General features: G+C 43.5%; 1 protein-coding gene across 1 annotated transcript in view; it reads left to right on the top strand.

Moving 5' to 3' along the window:
• LAMA1 (laminin subunit alpha 1) overlaps nt 1-17,021 on the top strand; it is a 151,991-nt gene that overhangs the window by 72,300 nt on the left and 62,670 nt on the right. Inside the window, 10 exon segments of the mRNA XM_023754272.1 lie at nt 492-602; nt 6,652-6,779; nt 8,179-8,265; nt 8,918-9,129; nt 12,709-12,815; nt 13,119-13,299; nt 13,884-14,020; nt 14,926-15,162; nt 16,137-16,280; nt 16,786-16,963. Of these exon segments, the coding sequence (XP_023610040.1) occupies nt 492-602; nt 6,652-6,779; nt 8,179-8,265; nt 8,918-9,129; nt 12,709-12,815; nt 13,119-13,299; nt 13,884-14,020; nt 14,926-15,162; nt 16,137-16,280; nt 16,786-16,963 (1,522 nt within the window).

Raw genomic sequence — 17,021 nt, 5'->3', positions numbered from 1 at the left:
AGACCCAAAAGCAGACCGGTAATGCTTGCTCAGGTAAACTGATGTAGTTTGACTTGGACCTGCATTTGAACACCTTGGCAGCAACATTTAATGAATTTGAAGCAAAAGAAAAAGAAATAAAGTTGGGAGAATTGAAACACTACTAAAGTTCTGTGTGTTGTGACATGATTTCTAACAATATTGGGGGGGATACCACACAGCTGTATGCTGACTCAGTAAGCTTTTGTCCATTTGCTTCTACTGTTAAAAAGAAATAAGGATCTGGAATACAGTGATGGTTGCACAACTTGGTACATTTACTAGAAAGTCTTTGAATTGTACTCTTAAAATGGGTCCATTTTATAAAGGCACATGAATGATGCCTTCATAAAGCTGTTTGGGGAAAATAAGAAAAAAGAAAAGAAATAAGTTTCTCTATCCGTGGAGCACCGAGCAGTGTATGTTTCTAATAGATTGGGAAGGTGGTTCAGCAGCCTGTCCTTCCTTTGCAGTCCTGCCTCTCTGGCTATTACCGCGTGGATGGAATACTCTTTGGAGGAATTTGTCAGCCCTGTGAATGCCACGGCCATGCAGCTGAGTGTGATATTCAAGGCGTTTGCTTTGTGAGTCTTACCAAAACCTTCTACCCGCCCCCCTACCCACCCCATAGTCACCTGCTGTGCAGAAGTGATTTTTTAAAAACATGATTCCTCCACAGGAGAATATGTCTCCCCTTGAAACTCCAAAGGAAATTTGCAGATTTAAGTTCATGTCATAAAATATTTCCTGCTTTCCCCCTCTTTTTAGAAAAATATGTTACTTTGGTGATAGTAAAAAAGGGTATATAACTTCATTGTAGGTTTTTATTAGAATAATGAAAAGTAATTATTTACTTTGCAAGATTATAAAACCATAAAAAGCCATATAAAGGTAGAAAACCTTGTCCACTGATTAAATAATAAGGATTAGATGTTTAAATGTAAAAGCAAGGATTTAAAAAAATTATATATCATGAGAAGGATAATGACACTAATAATCACACTCATGTGTACAATATGTAATGCTTTATGGTTGTTAGCTTGAATCAACTCTTTAAACAAATACTTCTTTCATGCAATATGAGCTGAAACAGGATTTAGCAAATATGTAATTAATCTTGAGAATGAGCTTTGGGGCAGATACAGGGCAAGACTTGGTTTTTAACTTCAATCAGGAATTCTTTTAGGCTCTTATGCCTGGAAGCCAGGCCACACTCCGGAGTTTTGTTGGATTCACTCCTCACAGATGGAGTGAATGCATGTGTTAATTAGCGGAATCCCATTCATCCTACAGGGATATGTTCACACTCTTTCCAAAAGAGACTGATTGAGTCACAGGGCTAGGGAAAATGGTCAGAACCCTGGAGAGGAGCCTGGCAAGATGCCAGGGATGGCCTTTTCTCTCCAGAGCCCAATTGTTCTTTATTCTGTAAGTACAGCATTCATTCTGTTCTTTGTTCATGTCTTTGTTCTCTAAGTAGAGTGTCTATAGAACTGTGTGAAGTGATGGCTTACACACAGGCTCAGTCCTCTGGGCTGTTTCCTCAGGCACGCAGCTTCCCACAGCTGGATGAGGTTGTTGCTTTGAAATGTCTCTCCCTTTGCCAGTGGGGTGTGCAAGGCCAGCCTGGCAGAGGCTTTTGGCAGCATCTGGGGTGGTCGGCAGGTCGTGGCCCTGCCACCTATGGCTCCAGTTGCAGGTAGGCCGAAGAATATCTGCACATGCTTGCATTAGTATGTATTTACAAAAACGTGCACTCGCATTTAAGTGGAAATGCCAACAGCAACTGCCCTTAAAGCTCTATCACCACAAATGGTAATTTTTATAGTTTGAAATTTTGGAAAATAATTTTAGATTTACAAAAGGGTTACCAAAGTAGAGTTCCTGTATACGTGTCACCCTACTTTCCCTAACACTCACATCTTGAATCACCTAGTAGCTATCAAAACTAAGAAATTAACACTGGCACAGTCTCATCAACTAAACTGCAGACTACACTCAGATTCCGTCAGTTTTCCATTCCAGTCCTTTCTCCTTTCAAACCCAGGACCCCACACTGCATGCGGTGCTCTTGTCTCCTTTAACCTGTGACAGCGTCTATTCTCTCCTTGTCTTTATGGTGGTGGCACTTTTGAAGAACGCTGGGCCTTCTGTGGAGTGTCCCTCCACTGGGCTGGGCTGTTTTCTCACGATTAGGTGGAGATTATGGATTTGGGGCAGGTAGATATGGAGGTGGTGTATCCCCAGTGACCCCGGTTTTGTCACTATCCTCTTCCTGGGGCTGTTAGCCAAGGTCACTTGAGTAAGGTGGTGTCTGCCAGGATTTTCCAGAGTAAAGTTATTTTCCTTTTTAAATAAGTAATGTTTGAAGAAGAAAAAATAATAAAAAATTTAGATATTTAAGGAATATCAAACTTGGTAGCATCATTTCCCTGTTTAATCTAACTTGGCTTTATTCTGTTCTGTTTTTAAAAGAAACCTTTACTTCTGCCTTTTGTGTAGCTGTGTATAGCCCTTGGCCTTGTACATAGCTCTCTAGCTTTCAGAAATTAACCTTTTATTTGTGGTTGATTAGAGAGAAGTTTCCATTTTTCCTTAGTGTTCCTATTCTTTAAGACTTCATCACTTGAAGAGCAGTTTTAGGTTACAGCAAAATAGGAAGGTATAGAGATTTCCCATATATGTCCTGCCTCACACATGTACATTCTCCCCCATAATCAGCACCTCCCACAAGAGGGGTGCGTTTTGTTACAATCAATGAACCCACACTGACACATCATGATCATCCCAAATCCATAGTTTACCTCAGCCTTTATTCTTTTCTCTGAGTTCTCCCTGTTCTTGTCCTAGAGAAGCCAGTTTCTTTGCTTTGCAAAGAGAGGAGCATAAAATGCAGCTGTGCACATCTTGGGCCCTCATGTCTTTCCTTTCCAACCAAGAGGAGATGTTTTACTTCCCTAGTTTCATGAGCCTTCCATCCTTCGCATACCAGATCCACCAACAGAGATGGTCACGTAGGGGGATGGTGGCACACACCTGAGAAAACCCTGAAGCAAACCCTTGGAAGGTTACAAAACAGTTTTCCCAAAGAGAAAGAAGATCCCATATGGCCCTTTGAGCAAAGGCATGTTGCAATTGTACATAATCAAATGTATTTTAATGAAACTAGTTATTTTGTGTAAGCATATAATTGTTTATCAAGGCCAGTTGCATTTTTAATTGATTTCTACTGATTATCAAAACCAAGGGGGGTGGGGAGAATGAAAGGAGTCTAAGACGTTGCTACTAAAATATCACCTGAGGACCAGCAGCATGGGTGTCATCTGGGAGCCTCTTTAGAAATGCAGAATCTCAGGCCCCTCTCAGACCTCTGGAGTCAGAATCAATAATTAACTCAGGTGATTTGGGTACGCGGTCAAGTTTAGAAGCTCTGGTCTAGGGTAACCTTAAATGAAATTCATGAAACCCTGGTACAAAAGGATGTAATACAAATGTTTATAGTCCCCAATGAAATTTACTCTCTGGGAAAACTTTCATCAACCTTGGGAATCATAGAAAAGGATATAGTTAGAAACTGGGCATATTATTTAAATTGTTGGATGGAGAACATGTTTGTAAAATTAGTGGCTTTAGGAGGAGGGCTATAAAAGGAAATGGAGCAGGGTGGACACCAGGGGAGAGGACATGAGAGGAGAGGACTCACAGGTGGGTGATTACAGGCAGGGGTAGGTAGAGGTCAGAGGAGAAAGCTCCGGGTGACACCTGCACAGGGATGAGGCCGATGGGGCACCCGGGGAGGAAAGAATGTGCAGAGCAGGGGCAGGGTTCCCTGGAGCCATACAACTGCCTGCCCAGGAGTTCAGCACTGCCTCCTCAGCCGGTGTGACCATCTCCTTTCTCCTGTGCACCTCCTGCACACCTAACTCAGGGTGATTTTACTTTTTAAAGAGATATTTTCAATGACATTGTCTTTTGTATTTATTCATTTTTCCCCCCATTCGTGATGCTCTTTGCTCCTTGATGTAAATCCAGATTTCATCTGGATCTGTTTCTGCTACCTGAAGAACTATTTCAGCATTTCTCCCATGCAATCTGATGGCTGACAGATTCTCTTATCTTTTGTTTATCTGAAAAAGGCTTTCTTTTACCTTCACTGTTGAAATATGTTTTCACACATTTTTCTTTCAGTGCTTGAAAGTTGTTCCGTTTGCTTATGGCTTGCGGTGTTTCAAATGGAAAGTCGAGTGCAGTTCTTATCTGTATGGCGCTCTGTGGGCTGTGTCTTTTTTCTCTGCCTGCTTTTCAGATTTTTCTCCTGGTGAGGGATTACATTTTCTTCTTCTATTCATATTTAGTAGTTTTCATTCCCCATTTTTACAAAAATACTGTATTTGGAAATTATTTCAAATTTATGCAAATATTGTAGGAATAGAATAGTACTTAGAATATCCACCACTTACCCAGATTCACCTACTATTCATAGTTTTCCCTGTTTATTATTCTCATTATTTACCTATCTAATCATGATTTTTTAAAACTACCTGCCAATAAGTTGCATATAGTATGTCCATTTATCTTTAAATATTTCAGTATGTATGTCCTGAGAAGTATATGCTGTTATGTAATCTTAGCACAGTTATTAACTGCAGTAAAATTAACATGAATACTCTAATATTTTTCTAATTTACTGTCTATTTTTCAACGTTGTCAACCGACTCAATTATGTCTTTTACTAGAGGCCCAGTGCATCCATGCACTGGTGGTGTCCCTCCGCCTGGCCTGCGGGGATCAGGCCGAAACCGGCTCTCTGACATCCCCGGAGGGGTCTCGGATTGTGAGAGGGCAGTTCTTGGCTGATGCACCTCGGAATCGGGCTCCCTCCTCTCTGGTTCTGGGTGCGTCACCCGAGAACCTCAGTTGCCAAGTCACCTCAGCTCAGTAGCTCCTGCATTGAGTGTCTTCCCCCTGGTGGTCAGTGCACATCATAGCTGCTAGTCAAAGCATCTGTCCTTGGTGGTCAATGCATGTCATAGCTACCGGTCAGATGGTTGAACAGTGGCTTAGGCTTTTATATATATAGATAGCATTTTCCTCCTCCATTACAGAACCCCATCTAGGATTGGATATTTTATTTTATTGTCATGTCTCTTTAGTCTCCTTTACTCCTAAATATTTGCACAGCATTTCTTTGTCTTTAATGGCATTGGCATCTTGAAGGATATAATAATTTTCCAAAAAATAGAATGTCGCTCCTTTGGGGCTCTTCTCTTATTTTCCTGTGAATAGATTCATGTTATACTTTTCCAGCCAGAATACTTCATTAGTGTGTCCTTCTCAGAACATGGCATGTTGGAGCCCACCATGTCCACCCCCTCACTGGTGGTGTTCATTCTGATCGCATAGGCTGGGTGTTGGTCCACTATATATTTACTGTTCTTTTCTTTTGTAATTAGTCAGCAGTTTGAGGGAGACACTTTAAGACCATGCAAGTATCCTATTATCAAACTTCCCCTTAGATTTTGCAGTCATTGAGGATTCTTGCCCAACCAGTACCCACCACAATGTCTGTAAAAGGAGTGCTCTCCACCTCCAGCCCTTCCCCCATGCTTGTTGGTTGGCAGGAAGCATTCTTCCACAAGCAAAAAACCTCTCTCCTCGCCATATGTTTATTGGTTTACTCACTTGCTTTCTGTCTGAATTCATGAATTCCAAATTCTCCCAGATTTGGGCAGTGTGAGCATATCCAGTAGTTTTTGATTGTGTGATGAATATTGTTCAGTGAATGTTATTATATTGTTGAGTTTTTAGATTCTCTTGCTTTTGTTTTAAATAACTTGGAAATTTGTTTTGGTAGACAGGTAAGTTCCTGCATTTCAGATGATTGTTTCAAGGCTTGTAATAAAAACTTCGTGGGGGCAGTTCTGGTATAGGCTTTACTCTGTGGCAGGGTTAGCACTACTAGGAACTAATTTTACGTCTGGCGTCTCTACTGAGTGTGCTGGGTGTTTACCGGGGTCTCCCACACAGACTGCTTAGAATTCTAATGTCTTGTGAGTTCTGAATTTTTCAGCTTATGGGTTACCTGTCTTTCTTTGACCTGAAGGAGTGGTATTCTTCGAACAAGCAGCTTAGTATTCAGTAGCTATTTGAAGGGGTCTCCCAAGTAGATTTCTGGAGCTCTTGCTCTAAGAAGCCCAAATTCTAGCAGGTTCGTCCTTCCTAAACTCTGACCCTCCTACCCCACCCCCGTGCTGCTTGGCAAGTGTCTCCAGGCGGTTGCAGGACTCATCCCAATGTCTTCGTTCTCTCGGAATCACAGACCTGCACCCTCTGTTGCCCGGCGCCTGAGAACAGTTGCGTTATAGATCTGTCCCAGTTTTCTAATTGTTTCCTGCAGAAAGACAACAGGGTACCAGCTACACTGATGTGGCTGGAAATGAAAGCTCTTACGCTTCCATTTATAACCATTAAAATTTTTATTAGTTAATCTGTCAGCAGGCAACCCCTCCTCTTATAACAGTTTTTAGCATTTTATCTTTTTTTTTTTTCATTGTACTTCAAGTTGTTTTTGATGGATCTGAGAATCCTCTACAGAACCTAGAGTTGAGCTGTCTTTTCCTGCATGTGTCCTAGGATTGCGAGCACAGCACCACCGGGGACCACTGTGAGCAGTGCCTGCCTGGCTTCTACGGGCGGCCTGCCCGAGGGACTCCTGGGGACTGCCAGCCTTGTGCCTGCCCCCTCGCCTCAGCCTCCAACAAGTAAGCTGGCACCTGACATGGCCAGAATTTCCATCCAGATGTGCGTTGATAGCTCCAGAGCAGCACTGTGTGTGCAATGAGAATGTGGATTTTGCCCAGTGGTCATTAATTAGGATTTAAAAATGGAGGAATGGATTCTCTTTTTGAAAAAAAAGTTTGGTGTCTTAATTTATGCAAAGAAAGTTGTGTGATTGCAAGGACATTTGCATACTTTGTTTCCCTTTTGGTCTAAACTTGGTCATCAATTCTTTCATAAAGTGTATACTGTGTGCCTACCACTGGGCTAGGAGGTATAGGGGATACAGAGATGAATTAAACATGTTCCTGGGCTTTAAAAGTTTTTGATATAATGATCAAAATATTCAGCTCATTGAGAATGGGCAGATTTCATTTAATTTATTAAAAATATTTATTGCACACCTACGATATACTGGGTATTGTGGTAGGTACTCTGAGTATCAAACCGTTCAGTGTGGCTGCCCGCCCCCAGAATCTACAGTGTGGTCATGTCCACAGGGGAGGAATTGTACCGTGGGAATTGTCCAGGAACGATTCTGAGGAAGCTCTTGATCTGAGTCTAGAAGGCTGAGAAGGAATTTAAAGGCAGCAGAGAAGGGCATCCCAGGCGGAACTGAGTGCGGGCAGCGGCAGCATCAGCAGATCCGTCTGAGGAATGAGGAATGCAGGTGGTCGGAGCACAGGCGCGAGTGCAGGTGGAAGAGACAGTCAGGTGCAAGGCCTTGCACATCATGCTGGGCCGTGCTTCCTGCAGGCCAGCGGTCTGAAAGCCCCCCCTCCCTCACTGGTTTACCCATTAGAACTTCCTCCACCCACATCCAAAAATTTCCCCATGGGGATTTTTATTTGAAACTCCAGTGTATAAAACAGATACAACCAGGGCTACTGGGATGAAATTGTGAGGGACTCTTATCCACCCCTAAACCCCCCTTCACAGGCCTCCCCAAGACTCAGGACTAGTTTGAAGGGACCTGGATCAGCAGAGGGGTCCTTTGGGAAATGTGATTACTGAAGTGTGTAAGCCAGCTCACTCATGGCCTGTGTGGACTCGGCTCTGAGGCAGGCAGACCACGCCAGGGAACCCAGAGGAGAGGAACTCAGAGCAGGCCTCCTGGAGGAGGTGACAGCTGAGCATTGGGGTTCAACTGGGTGAATCCAGGCAGGGAGGGGGAGAAGTGCACTCTGGGTTGAGGGGTGAGCAGGTGTGAGGATCTGGTGCTCATAGGCTTGACTAAGACCAGGGGCCTCAGGATCTGGGCTAAAGTTTGAGGACTCAATTAAAGTTTGTAAGGACAGGAGTGGTAGAAATTAAGCACGTAAACTATTTAGAAATTCTACACAACCCACTGGGAAATTGCATTCACTTCTAATGTGTTGACAGTTTCAGCCCCACGTGCCACCTGGACGATGGAGATGAAGTGGTGTGTGACCAGTGTGCCCGGGGATACTCAGGGACTTGGTGCGAGAGGTACACTGTATCGCTCAACCGTTTCCAAAAGTTGCATTGAAAATTTCTTTGAATATAATTTCTGTGTGTTTATTGTTAAATGTGTAGTTAAGTGTGGTTTTAGAGTTTTGGTATGTAATTGTCATTTCATGTAATCATAGAGAAAAGCCAGTCTATCGACTAAAAATTAATGTTGAAACCTCCTGGGAATTTTTTGAGCTCCTTGAGCTAATCTGAGTTCTCATGAATAACAATGGGAACCACTGAGGGGTCAGTATTTACTGTTCACACATTTAAAGATCCCATTACCCTGAATAATTCCATGGGGGTGGTGGTGTGATTAATAGCTGTCTGCTGGAGCCTGAAGGTCAATGTTGTCTGTTCCCACCTGTAAGTCTCGGTGCAGAGTCTGGTTACAGTCCGTAGGAGAGGGTGACATCCCTGAGTGCTGGGGCCAGGCGCACATTCCCTTGGATTTATGGCTCATTTGGGAGCCATAAATGAGTGAAGGAAATCTGTGAATGCCTGAACTTGGAGTTGCATTCCTTTCACAGTAAATCTTATGTAACCGGAGTCAGTCTGATTGATTGACCATTCAGAGAACGCCTGGATGGTGGGGTAATGTCAAGAGAAATGGAATTTATTTGGATCCCTCTTTTGATGTTTTATGCAGATGTGCAGACGGTTACTACGGAAACCCAACAGTGCCCGGGGAATCCTGTGTTCCCTGCAACTGCAGCGGGAATGTCGACCCCTTGGAGGCCGGGCACTGTGACTCTGTCACTGGAGAATGTCTGCGGTGCATTGGGAACACGGATGGCGCCCACTGTGAGAGGTGTGCTGACGGGTTCTACGGAGACGCTGTGACTGCTAAAAATTGCCGAGGTGAGCGTCTGGGCCGTGAAGTCAGTCCATTACTCATGACCCTGTGAAGTCTCCATCCATTTACTTACAGGTGTCAAAAAGTGCCGAGGTAGCTTTATCTGAGTGGTTCTTGTGTTAATGCTGGATATAGACCCAATACCTGAGCCGTCCTTACGGTAGTTTGTTCAGTTACTCCACTTGAAGGTCAGATGGCCTGGAAAAGATGCATGCTTCCGGGTGAGGAGAAAGTGGGACTTCACAAAGTGCTGGGCACCACTCCCAGGGACTGAGATGAAGCAGGAGTGATGCTCAAAGCCTGTCACGTTTGTGAGGGAGATGCTAAGGGGTTTCGTGAAGCAGATGGGATTCCAGCTGTGGCGTGGGAAGTAGGGAGATGCTAGCCCTGGAAACTGGCATGTCTTAGCGGTCTGTGCCTGACCCAGCCATCCCACATTGCCCTGCAGGGTTCTGCTTAGGTCCTTGAAATTATGGATCAGGTAGAATCACTCATTGAGGAAAAGTAGATTTTCCTGTGTCCCGAATGACAGAATTAAAGCCCAAAAGCCAAGACAGCTCTCAGATTTTTATTTTTTGCACAGTTCTTGAAAGAGTGAAAGATCTAAAATGTCAATTATAAAATTTTTTTGGATAATTTTTCTATAAATGCGGAAGGCCTACTATGCTATTACAATGCAGAGACACAAGATGGTGCTAGAGATACAGAAAAATATTTTTATAGGCACACATCCACAGAACAACAAGGTTTTATAGCCCTGGGCCAATCAACCTGATCTTCAGCAGTGTGGCCACCTTCATAGCTTACCATATGATTGTTTATCACATCAATCTAATCATATAGATACATTGATAACTTGTATTTTTATAAAGCTTCAAAGTTTATGGAATGCTTTTACAGTTCTCATGATGTTTCTTTTCATCTTGGCCATTTATTAAGTATCTATTACTTCCCAGGCACTTTTTATTTCCTACATTTCTAAGTACTGTGATAGGAGCTGGGAATTTATGATTCAAGTCTCTTGGGGAGCTACACATGATGGTGTAGAGAAGCACCTATGGGGCGCTCTTAGGCTTTAGAGTCTGACTAATGTAGGGTAGAGTCCAGGGTTGATTACTGACCAACTGTATAGCCTCAGGCAAATGTGTTAACCCCTCTGAGCCACTATTTTCTTATACATAAAATGGAGGTAATCATATATAATATATATACTATATATATACATATATGTATATTAAGATCTTTCTGAGAAGTCAAAGGGATAACAAATTTGAAATTCTAGACATTAAATAAATGATAGCTATTATAATTGGCAACTATTTTAAATTAGCATTATTTATAACATGAACAATTTTTAAATTAATAATTGGTATTATAATTGTTATAGAAGGATGTCGAAGTTGTGTGACCTATGGCAAGTTTCATATCTTTCTAAGGTTTAGATTTCATGCAGAAAATTATAGTGCTTTCCTCCTCAGTTTGTTACAAAGGTTAAATGAAATATTGCCTGGAATCTGACAGGCACAAACTGACTGGCCCATAGTGTGATAAATATGATTTGTTATCATCATCATCAATATTTTGTGATGCTCATACTCGGAGTGAACTTTGAATTTTCCCCAGAGGAAGGGGAAGCGGTATGTGAGACACAGAGGGGGAGACGCAGAGGGAAAAACAAGGAGAAACCAACGAGTGGGTGTCCAGAAACCTTGCTAAGAAAGGTTCAAAAGAGAGAGTGGTCAGAGGGTCCCAGCCCGAAGAAAGGTACGGCAAGATGAAGACTGAGAATCTGCTCACTGAACTTGCACTTGGGAAGTCCCTGGAGGCTTTGGGAGGAGTTGTTTTAGCAGATAAGGTGCCAGGACAGAGCCTGCTAAGGAGAAGGGAGGGAGAGGATAGGCATCAGGGAGATGGAACCTTGGAGAGAAAGTTAAGGGAGTGTGTGTGTGTGTGTGTGTGTGTGTGTGTGTGTGTGTGTGTTTTCAGTGGGACACCGTTGAGGATGGTTGGACGCTGAGCAATGTTTGAAATACAGGTTTTATTATTATTTAGGTATGGTAAGGCCAGCAGATCTGAGACAACTAGCATTGAGGACATAGTTTGTTACTCACAGAGGCCAGCATGGGGGTTGCCATGTGGGAAGCACCCCGGTTGGTCAGGAGGGGACATGTGGGCTAGAGCCTTTCTTGTGGTTTCCACAGGAGGAAAGGGTGGGGCAGGGTAAACAGGTTTAGAGTTGGTTGGTTTCAATGATTTCAGCAGGCTTTGGGGCATAGGGGCTGCCCCTAGCTATCTCAGGCATGGCCCTGGGGTGATTAGGGCAGGCGGACAGTGGGATGTGAGAGCCCAAATGAACCTGAGCCCAGTAATGAAGGCAGTGTGGGCTCTGGATTGGCTGGCGTGCATGTGGAAGGTGTTGTAGCTGTTTACTGTCTCTAGGAATTGACAAGCCCTGGAAAGGACAGTCTTTCCAGAGTCTGCAAGGTCCTAGAAGGGAAAGCAGCAGAAATGCAGGAAATAAAAGGGCTTGTTTAATAGAAAGAGTTAGTGGCGCGTTCACAGTTTGGCTACAGGAATGGACAGAGCAGGAATGGGCAGCCCTGAATGGGGCCCACAGCACTTCACAGACCTCCCAGGAGCTGTTAGCATCCCACTTACACCAGAGCAAACCTCCAGTGACAGGGGGGCCTGGTGGTTGGCCATAGTCAAGGAGGCAAATCCCACCTTCCTCTGACCTCCCACCTTCCAACTCCCATGTCTCAGGGCTCTGCCTTCCACTTCAGTGTGCTGCCACATGGGTGTGCCTGCGCTTAAGATATTCCCAGTTTTTCTTTTCTTCTTCACATCACTGTACCATATGACAGAGGTGGTGCATTTGCTGAATCCAAGTATTCATAAATAGTACATGTCCCTGGGATATTTTGTCAGTGAGCTTATCAAACATTTTAAGTAAAGAGCATATTGACAACTGTGGAATGAATATCAATTAAACATTTCATGGACCCATTAAATTGTATCACTTTAAAAAGGTGGGGATTTTGTAGCTGTCTCATCAACATTGTAATTGTAGATAAGATGGAAAAGTCTGGCCTGAAGGTAAGTATATTAGAACTACAAATGACTCATGAGTTAGAACAGGGGAATATTTTTCATTAAATTATGGAATATCATATTTATCTAGATTGGCATATCTGAGCTTTAAAATAGATATAATTGGAATGAGAGCAAATGGTGAAGTTGATTTTGAAATCTTCATTGCATATTTTTTAATGAAACTTTGTGGATATACATTAGTGGTTCATTTTTAAAATTTCAAGGAATTGATGAAATTGGTCAAGTTAGTTTGCTAATTATTATCTTAATAGCTTCAGTAGTTTTTTTCTCTGTGATGATTTCTTCTACCAACCTTATTTTTGCTTACTCTTTAGAAAAATACTAAATATTTAAAGTTATTGCAAAGTTATGTATGTATTTTTTTTTAAGTTTTGTGACCTGAAATGAGAATGTTTACAAGTTTTCCTGTGGGGACTGTGGGATCTTACTGTAACCGTACGGGAAATGAGCAGTATGTTTGTGTGCGCCAGCCTGTGAATGCCATGCGAAGGGCTCCCTCTCTGACGTCTGCCATCCTGAGACTGGGCTGTGCAGCTGCCGAGCACGTGTGACCGGACAGCAGTGTGACCAGTGCTTGGTAAGATGCCTGCCGGTCATTGCATGCAATTAAAGTATCTGTCAGGGTGTCTCTAATTGACACCTTGACCTTGGTTCAAACACAGTGAATCCGTGACTGCTGGTTAGAGCTAAGGCCCCAACATGACTGGTTGTGCTGTGCATCCCTATCTAGGGAGGGTGTATACAGTTTACAAAAGAATGAGGTCACGACACTTTATGATTCTATGAAACATGCTATGTTTGATTTGGAAAACATTCTAATACTGTCAGTCCCTTGTTAAAACATGTTTGCCTCCACATTTCTGCCCCTTCTGTGAAACAGCATGGCTATTACGGGTTGGACACGGGGCTCGGCTGCCTGCCCTGTAACTGCAGCCCGTCAGGCTCCCTGTCGGACGACTGCACAGAGGAAGGCCAGTGTCACTGTGTGCCGGGCGTAGCTGGGAAACGGTGCGACAGGTGTGCGCGTGGCTTCTACGCATTCCAGGACGGTGGCTGTACACGTAAGCTTTTGAATTCATTGAGACAGTATCGTATTCCCCAGACTTTTCTTTGGGCCCTTCTTCGACTCCTAAGTCTGTGAAGAGCCTATACTCTTTCTCTTTTGAACATGTAGGATTTCATACCTCTTCTCTGTTTGCCTATTCTGGGTACATCCATAACCTTTGGTCAGGTCCTACTAATTGTGTGAGCTTAGATTAATTACTTAGCTTGGCTTAGCTTTAGTTTCCTCCTTTGTAAAATGGAGAAGCTAAGTATAGTCTCCATCCAGGAGTTATTTTTAAAGTTGTACATAGTCTGTAACACAGCATTTGGCATACAGAACATGCTTGCTAAATACCAGCTCTATCTTCCCCCTCACCCCCCTCCCACCCTGGTCCAGTCTTTTCTTTCTCCTACTGTGTCCTGATTACATGTCCTCCAGCAGCATCTCCTGACTGGGAGGAGCCATCACTTCCCATGAGACACAAAGGGGTCTTGGGAATCATGTGGTCTCTTTTGGATTATTAATAAAAGGGAGTAACTTGTAGCACCAGCTCTTACCCCTTCAGTTGCCCTGAAACATCACCATCTGTCTTTGCCGTAGCCTGTGACTGCGCTCACACTCAGAATACATGTGACCCAGAATCAGGGGAGTGTGTCTGCCCTCCTCACACTCGAGGCGTGAGATGTGAAGAATGTGAGGACGGATACTGGGGCTATGACCTGGAGCTCGGATGCCAGGTGTGTGCTCTGACCTCTGCATCTTCTTACCTGAGAACTACTTTGCTGTAGCAAGTTTCATTCCTCTTCTTTTATCTATTAGCTTGATTTTTCACCTGTGGAATAGCTATATTTAAAATCCAGTGTGGATTATAGGAATCAAAGTGAAAAAAGCTGCACCCTTAAAATACATTATTCTAAATTTTCTTCAAGAATCTAGCTGTGGGATTGATGGCTAAAAGATAAAAAATTTATTTTAGTGCCTTTAAAATATACTCTGCAATGTATGCTACCTTTCAGGATAAGGGCGTAACTCACTTTACTGGGGGGCTTATGTCTAGTCTTCCAGGTTTCCAATTTGCTTTTTGAAAAAATATATATTTTTATTGATTTCAGAGAGAAAGGGAAAGGGAGAGAGAGGTAGAAACATCAATGATGAGAGAGAATCATCGATCAGCTGCCTCCTGCATGCCCCATACTGGGGATCGAGTCCACTACCCAGGCAATTGAACCATGACATCCTGGTTCATAGGTTAGCACTCAACCACTGAGCTATGCTGGCTGGGCAGGGTTCCAATTTTCTACGTAACTTTCTTCAGTTAAACTTAGATATAGTTTGTGTTTTGAAAATGGAAAAATCACTTGGCTTCTAAAAGAATGTTGCTGAACTGTTTGGCTGTATTAAGCAGATTGAATTTCTGGTCACAGCCTTGGTCCCATGTGCCTGTGCCACAAAAATGCACAGATGTCCAGCAATGCAGTCCCTGCCTCCTGCTGGCATGTGGGGAAGTGAATCCATGTGGCAACATCGAGAGGGACCATTCATTTGTATGATTTCCCCACATTTAGGGTTTTCCTGTAATCCCAGTGTGTGCACATGAAAATGTAGAAGCTGCCTTTTTATTGACTTAAGCTTTTTCTTTCAGGCCTGCAATTGCAGTAGTGAAGGGTCAGCCAGTCATCAATGCGAGGTGCTCACTGGCCATTGCCAGTGTAAGCCTGTCTTTGGTGGGCCGAGCTGCCATCAGTGCGCCCTGGGCTTCCGAGACTTTCCAGACTGTGTGGCCTGTGACTGTGACCTGAGAGGGACCATGGTGGACACCTGTGATGAGGAACAGGGTCTGTGCAGCTGTGCACAGGGAACTGGTACCTGTTCTTGCAAGGTATGGGTCCTTGGCACCCCACTTTCTTCCTCTCTCTCCTCATTATGACTTTTGGGCTTTTAACTAAGCACTAGGCTTTAGGCTTCTCCTAATGAGTCCACGCTACCTTCTAGGTCTGAGTAAGTCTGTGTATACTCTTCTAGAACTATGAATGGTTTCTTAAACCGGCTCTTTACTGATTATTACAAGTCAGACGATGAAACTGATTTGAGAAACACTGAGTTTTCTATCATGTGCTTCAGTTGGCTGAGTAGCTGATTTGTCTTGGACATACAGGTAAAATAGATACACAGGGTTAAGAAGACTTGTGATTTTAGAGCTGGTAAGTAATTAATTCTTTGTATGTGCTAGAAGACTAAAGGGAATTCGTGTTTCTTATTTTCCCAGGAGGTAAGATTTCAACCTCATGCTTATTTCCATTAGTTTTCCCAAAGGGCTTTGTTATAAGGAGGTCATTGGCCACCTTCTCTGGTCCTTCTCTGGGTCTGGTGTGATGGAAGCTAAACTGTAGTGGTGATTAGTGACTGGGGATGAGGCAGGGAAAACTCATATACGTACTGTGGCCAGGGAGTAATGAAAACATCCGTGAATACCTTTAGCCTCCCTATTCGTGACAGCAGTTCTCATTATACATGGTCTGAATAGGCGGGACCTGGTTCATGCTTCTCCAACCTGACCCATCATCAGAGTCACCTGGGACCTCCAGAAGGATTCTGGGTCCCCTCCAGGAGGCTCTCATCAGGGATTCTGTATTTTTCTAAAGTGTGCAAGACGATTCTGGTCATCAGCTATGTTTGGGAGTCACTGATTGAGTTTTTGAGAGAACTAATCCTCAGAGAGGTTAAGGAACAGCTAGTTCAGAGATGTTTGTTGATCCAAAATTATTTAGATGATTTGGTTTATTTCATGTCTGTTTCTTCAGAAATCGTATATTTTTTCAGGTAAAAATGAGTCTAATATTTCTTCCCCTTTAGGAAAATGTCCTTGGCCTTCAATGCAATGAGTGTCGGGCCGGTACCTTTGCTCTCCATGCTGACAACCCTCGGGGCTGCACCCCGTGCTTCTGCTTTGGGCTGTCACAGCTCTGCTCGGAGCTGGAGGGTTATGTGAGGACACTGGTAAGTTAGACATGCAGTTAACATGTTCTGTTTTTAAGCCTGAACCCTTGGGATTCGGGTGGGGCTAAGGAGAAAGTTCAAGTTCTTACATTAAATTTTGCTTTTATGGCATCAGAAACACTGAGACACTAATTTGGGTTTCTTATGAATCAGAATTCTGCTTCTGCTGTCCAAAGAAATATATGGAGCTGGAACTTAAAGCATTCCGTGTTGCTCCTTAGCTGATCTATCAAAAGCTTTAGGTGGAGAGGAGAGAAACCGCAACATCTCAAAGGTCTCTATACAACTGAGCATTGTCCCCATATAGCAACAGTTTGACCCTAAATGCTTAAAACACTTTCTGGTCATTTTAATCCAGAAGTTTAAGATTAAAGGAAAAGTCTTCATTATTCGGGTTTTAATAATGAAGCTATCATGTCTGGGAAATAGTGGCAGAATCTGACAAATCAAAGGTATGGAGTTAAGTCGTGTTCTCAAGTGCATTTTCCCTCCCTTCCATGACTAGATAACGCTGGGCTCAGATCAGCCTCTTCTGCGAGTGGTTTCTCAGAGTAACCTCCGGGGCACGACCCAGGGGGTGTATTACCAGGCCCCTGACGTGCTCCTGGACGCTGTGACCGTCAGGCGGCACGTCCACGCAGAGCCGTTTTACTGGCGGCTGCCGGAGCAGTTCCAGGGAGACCCAGGTGAGGCCCACACCCAGCCGAGAGCCGTGCATGCTCCCGGGGATACCGGTGTCAT

The sequence above is a fragment of the Myotis lucifugus genome, unplaced genomic scaffold, assembly GCF_000147115.1.
Source record: "Myotis lucifugus unplaced genomic scaffold, Myoluc2.0 scaffold_58, whole genome shotgun sequence".
NCBI lineage: Eukaryota > Metazoa > Chordata > Mammalia > Chiroptera > Vespertilionidae > Myotis > Myotis lucifugus.
This window is presented reverse-complemented; position numbering and strand designations above follow the sequence as displayed.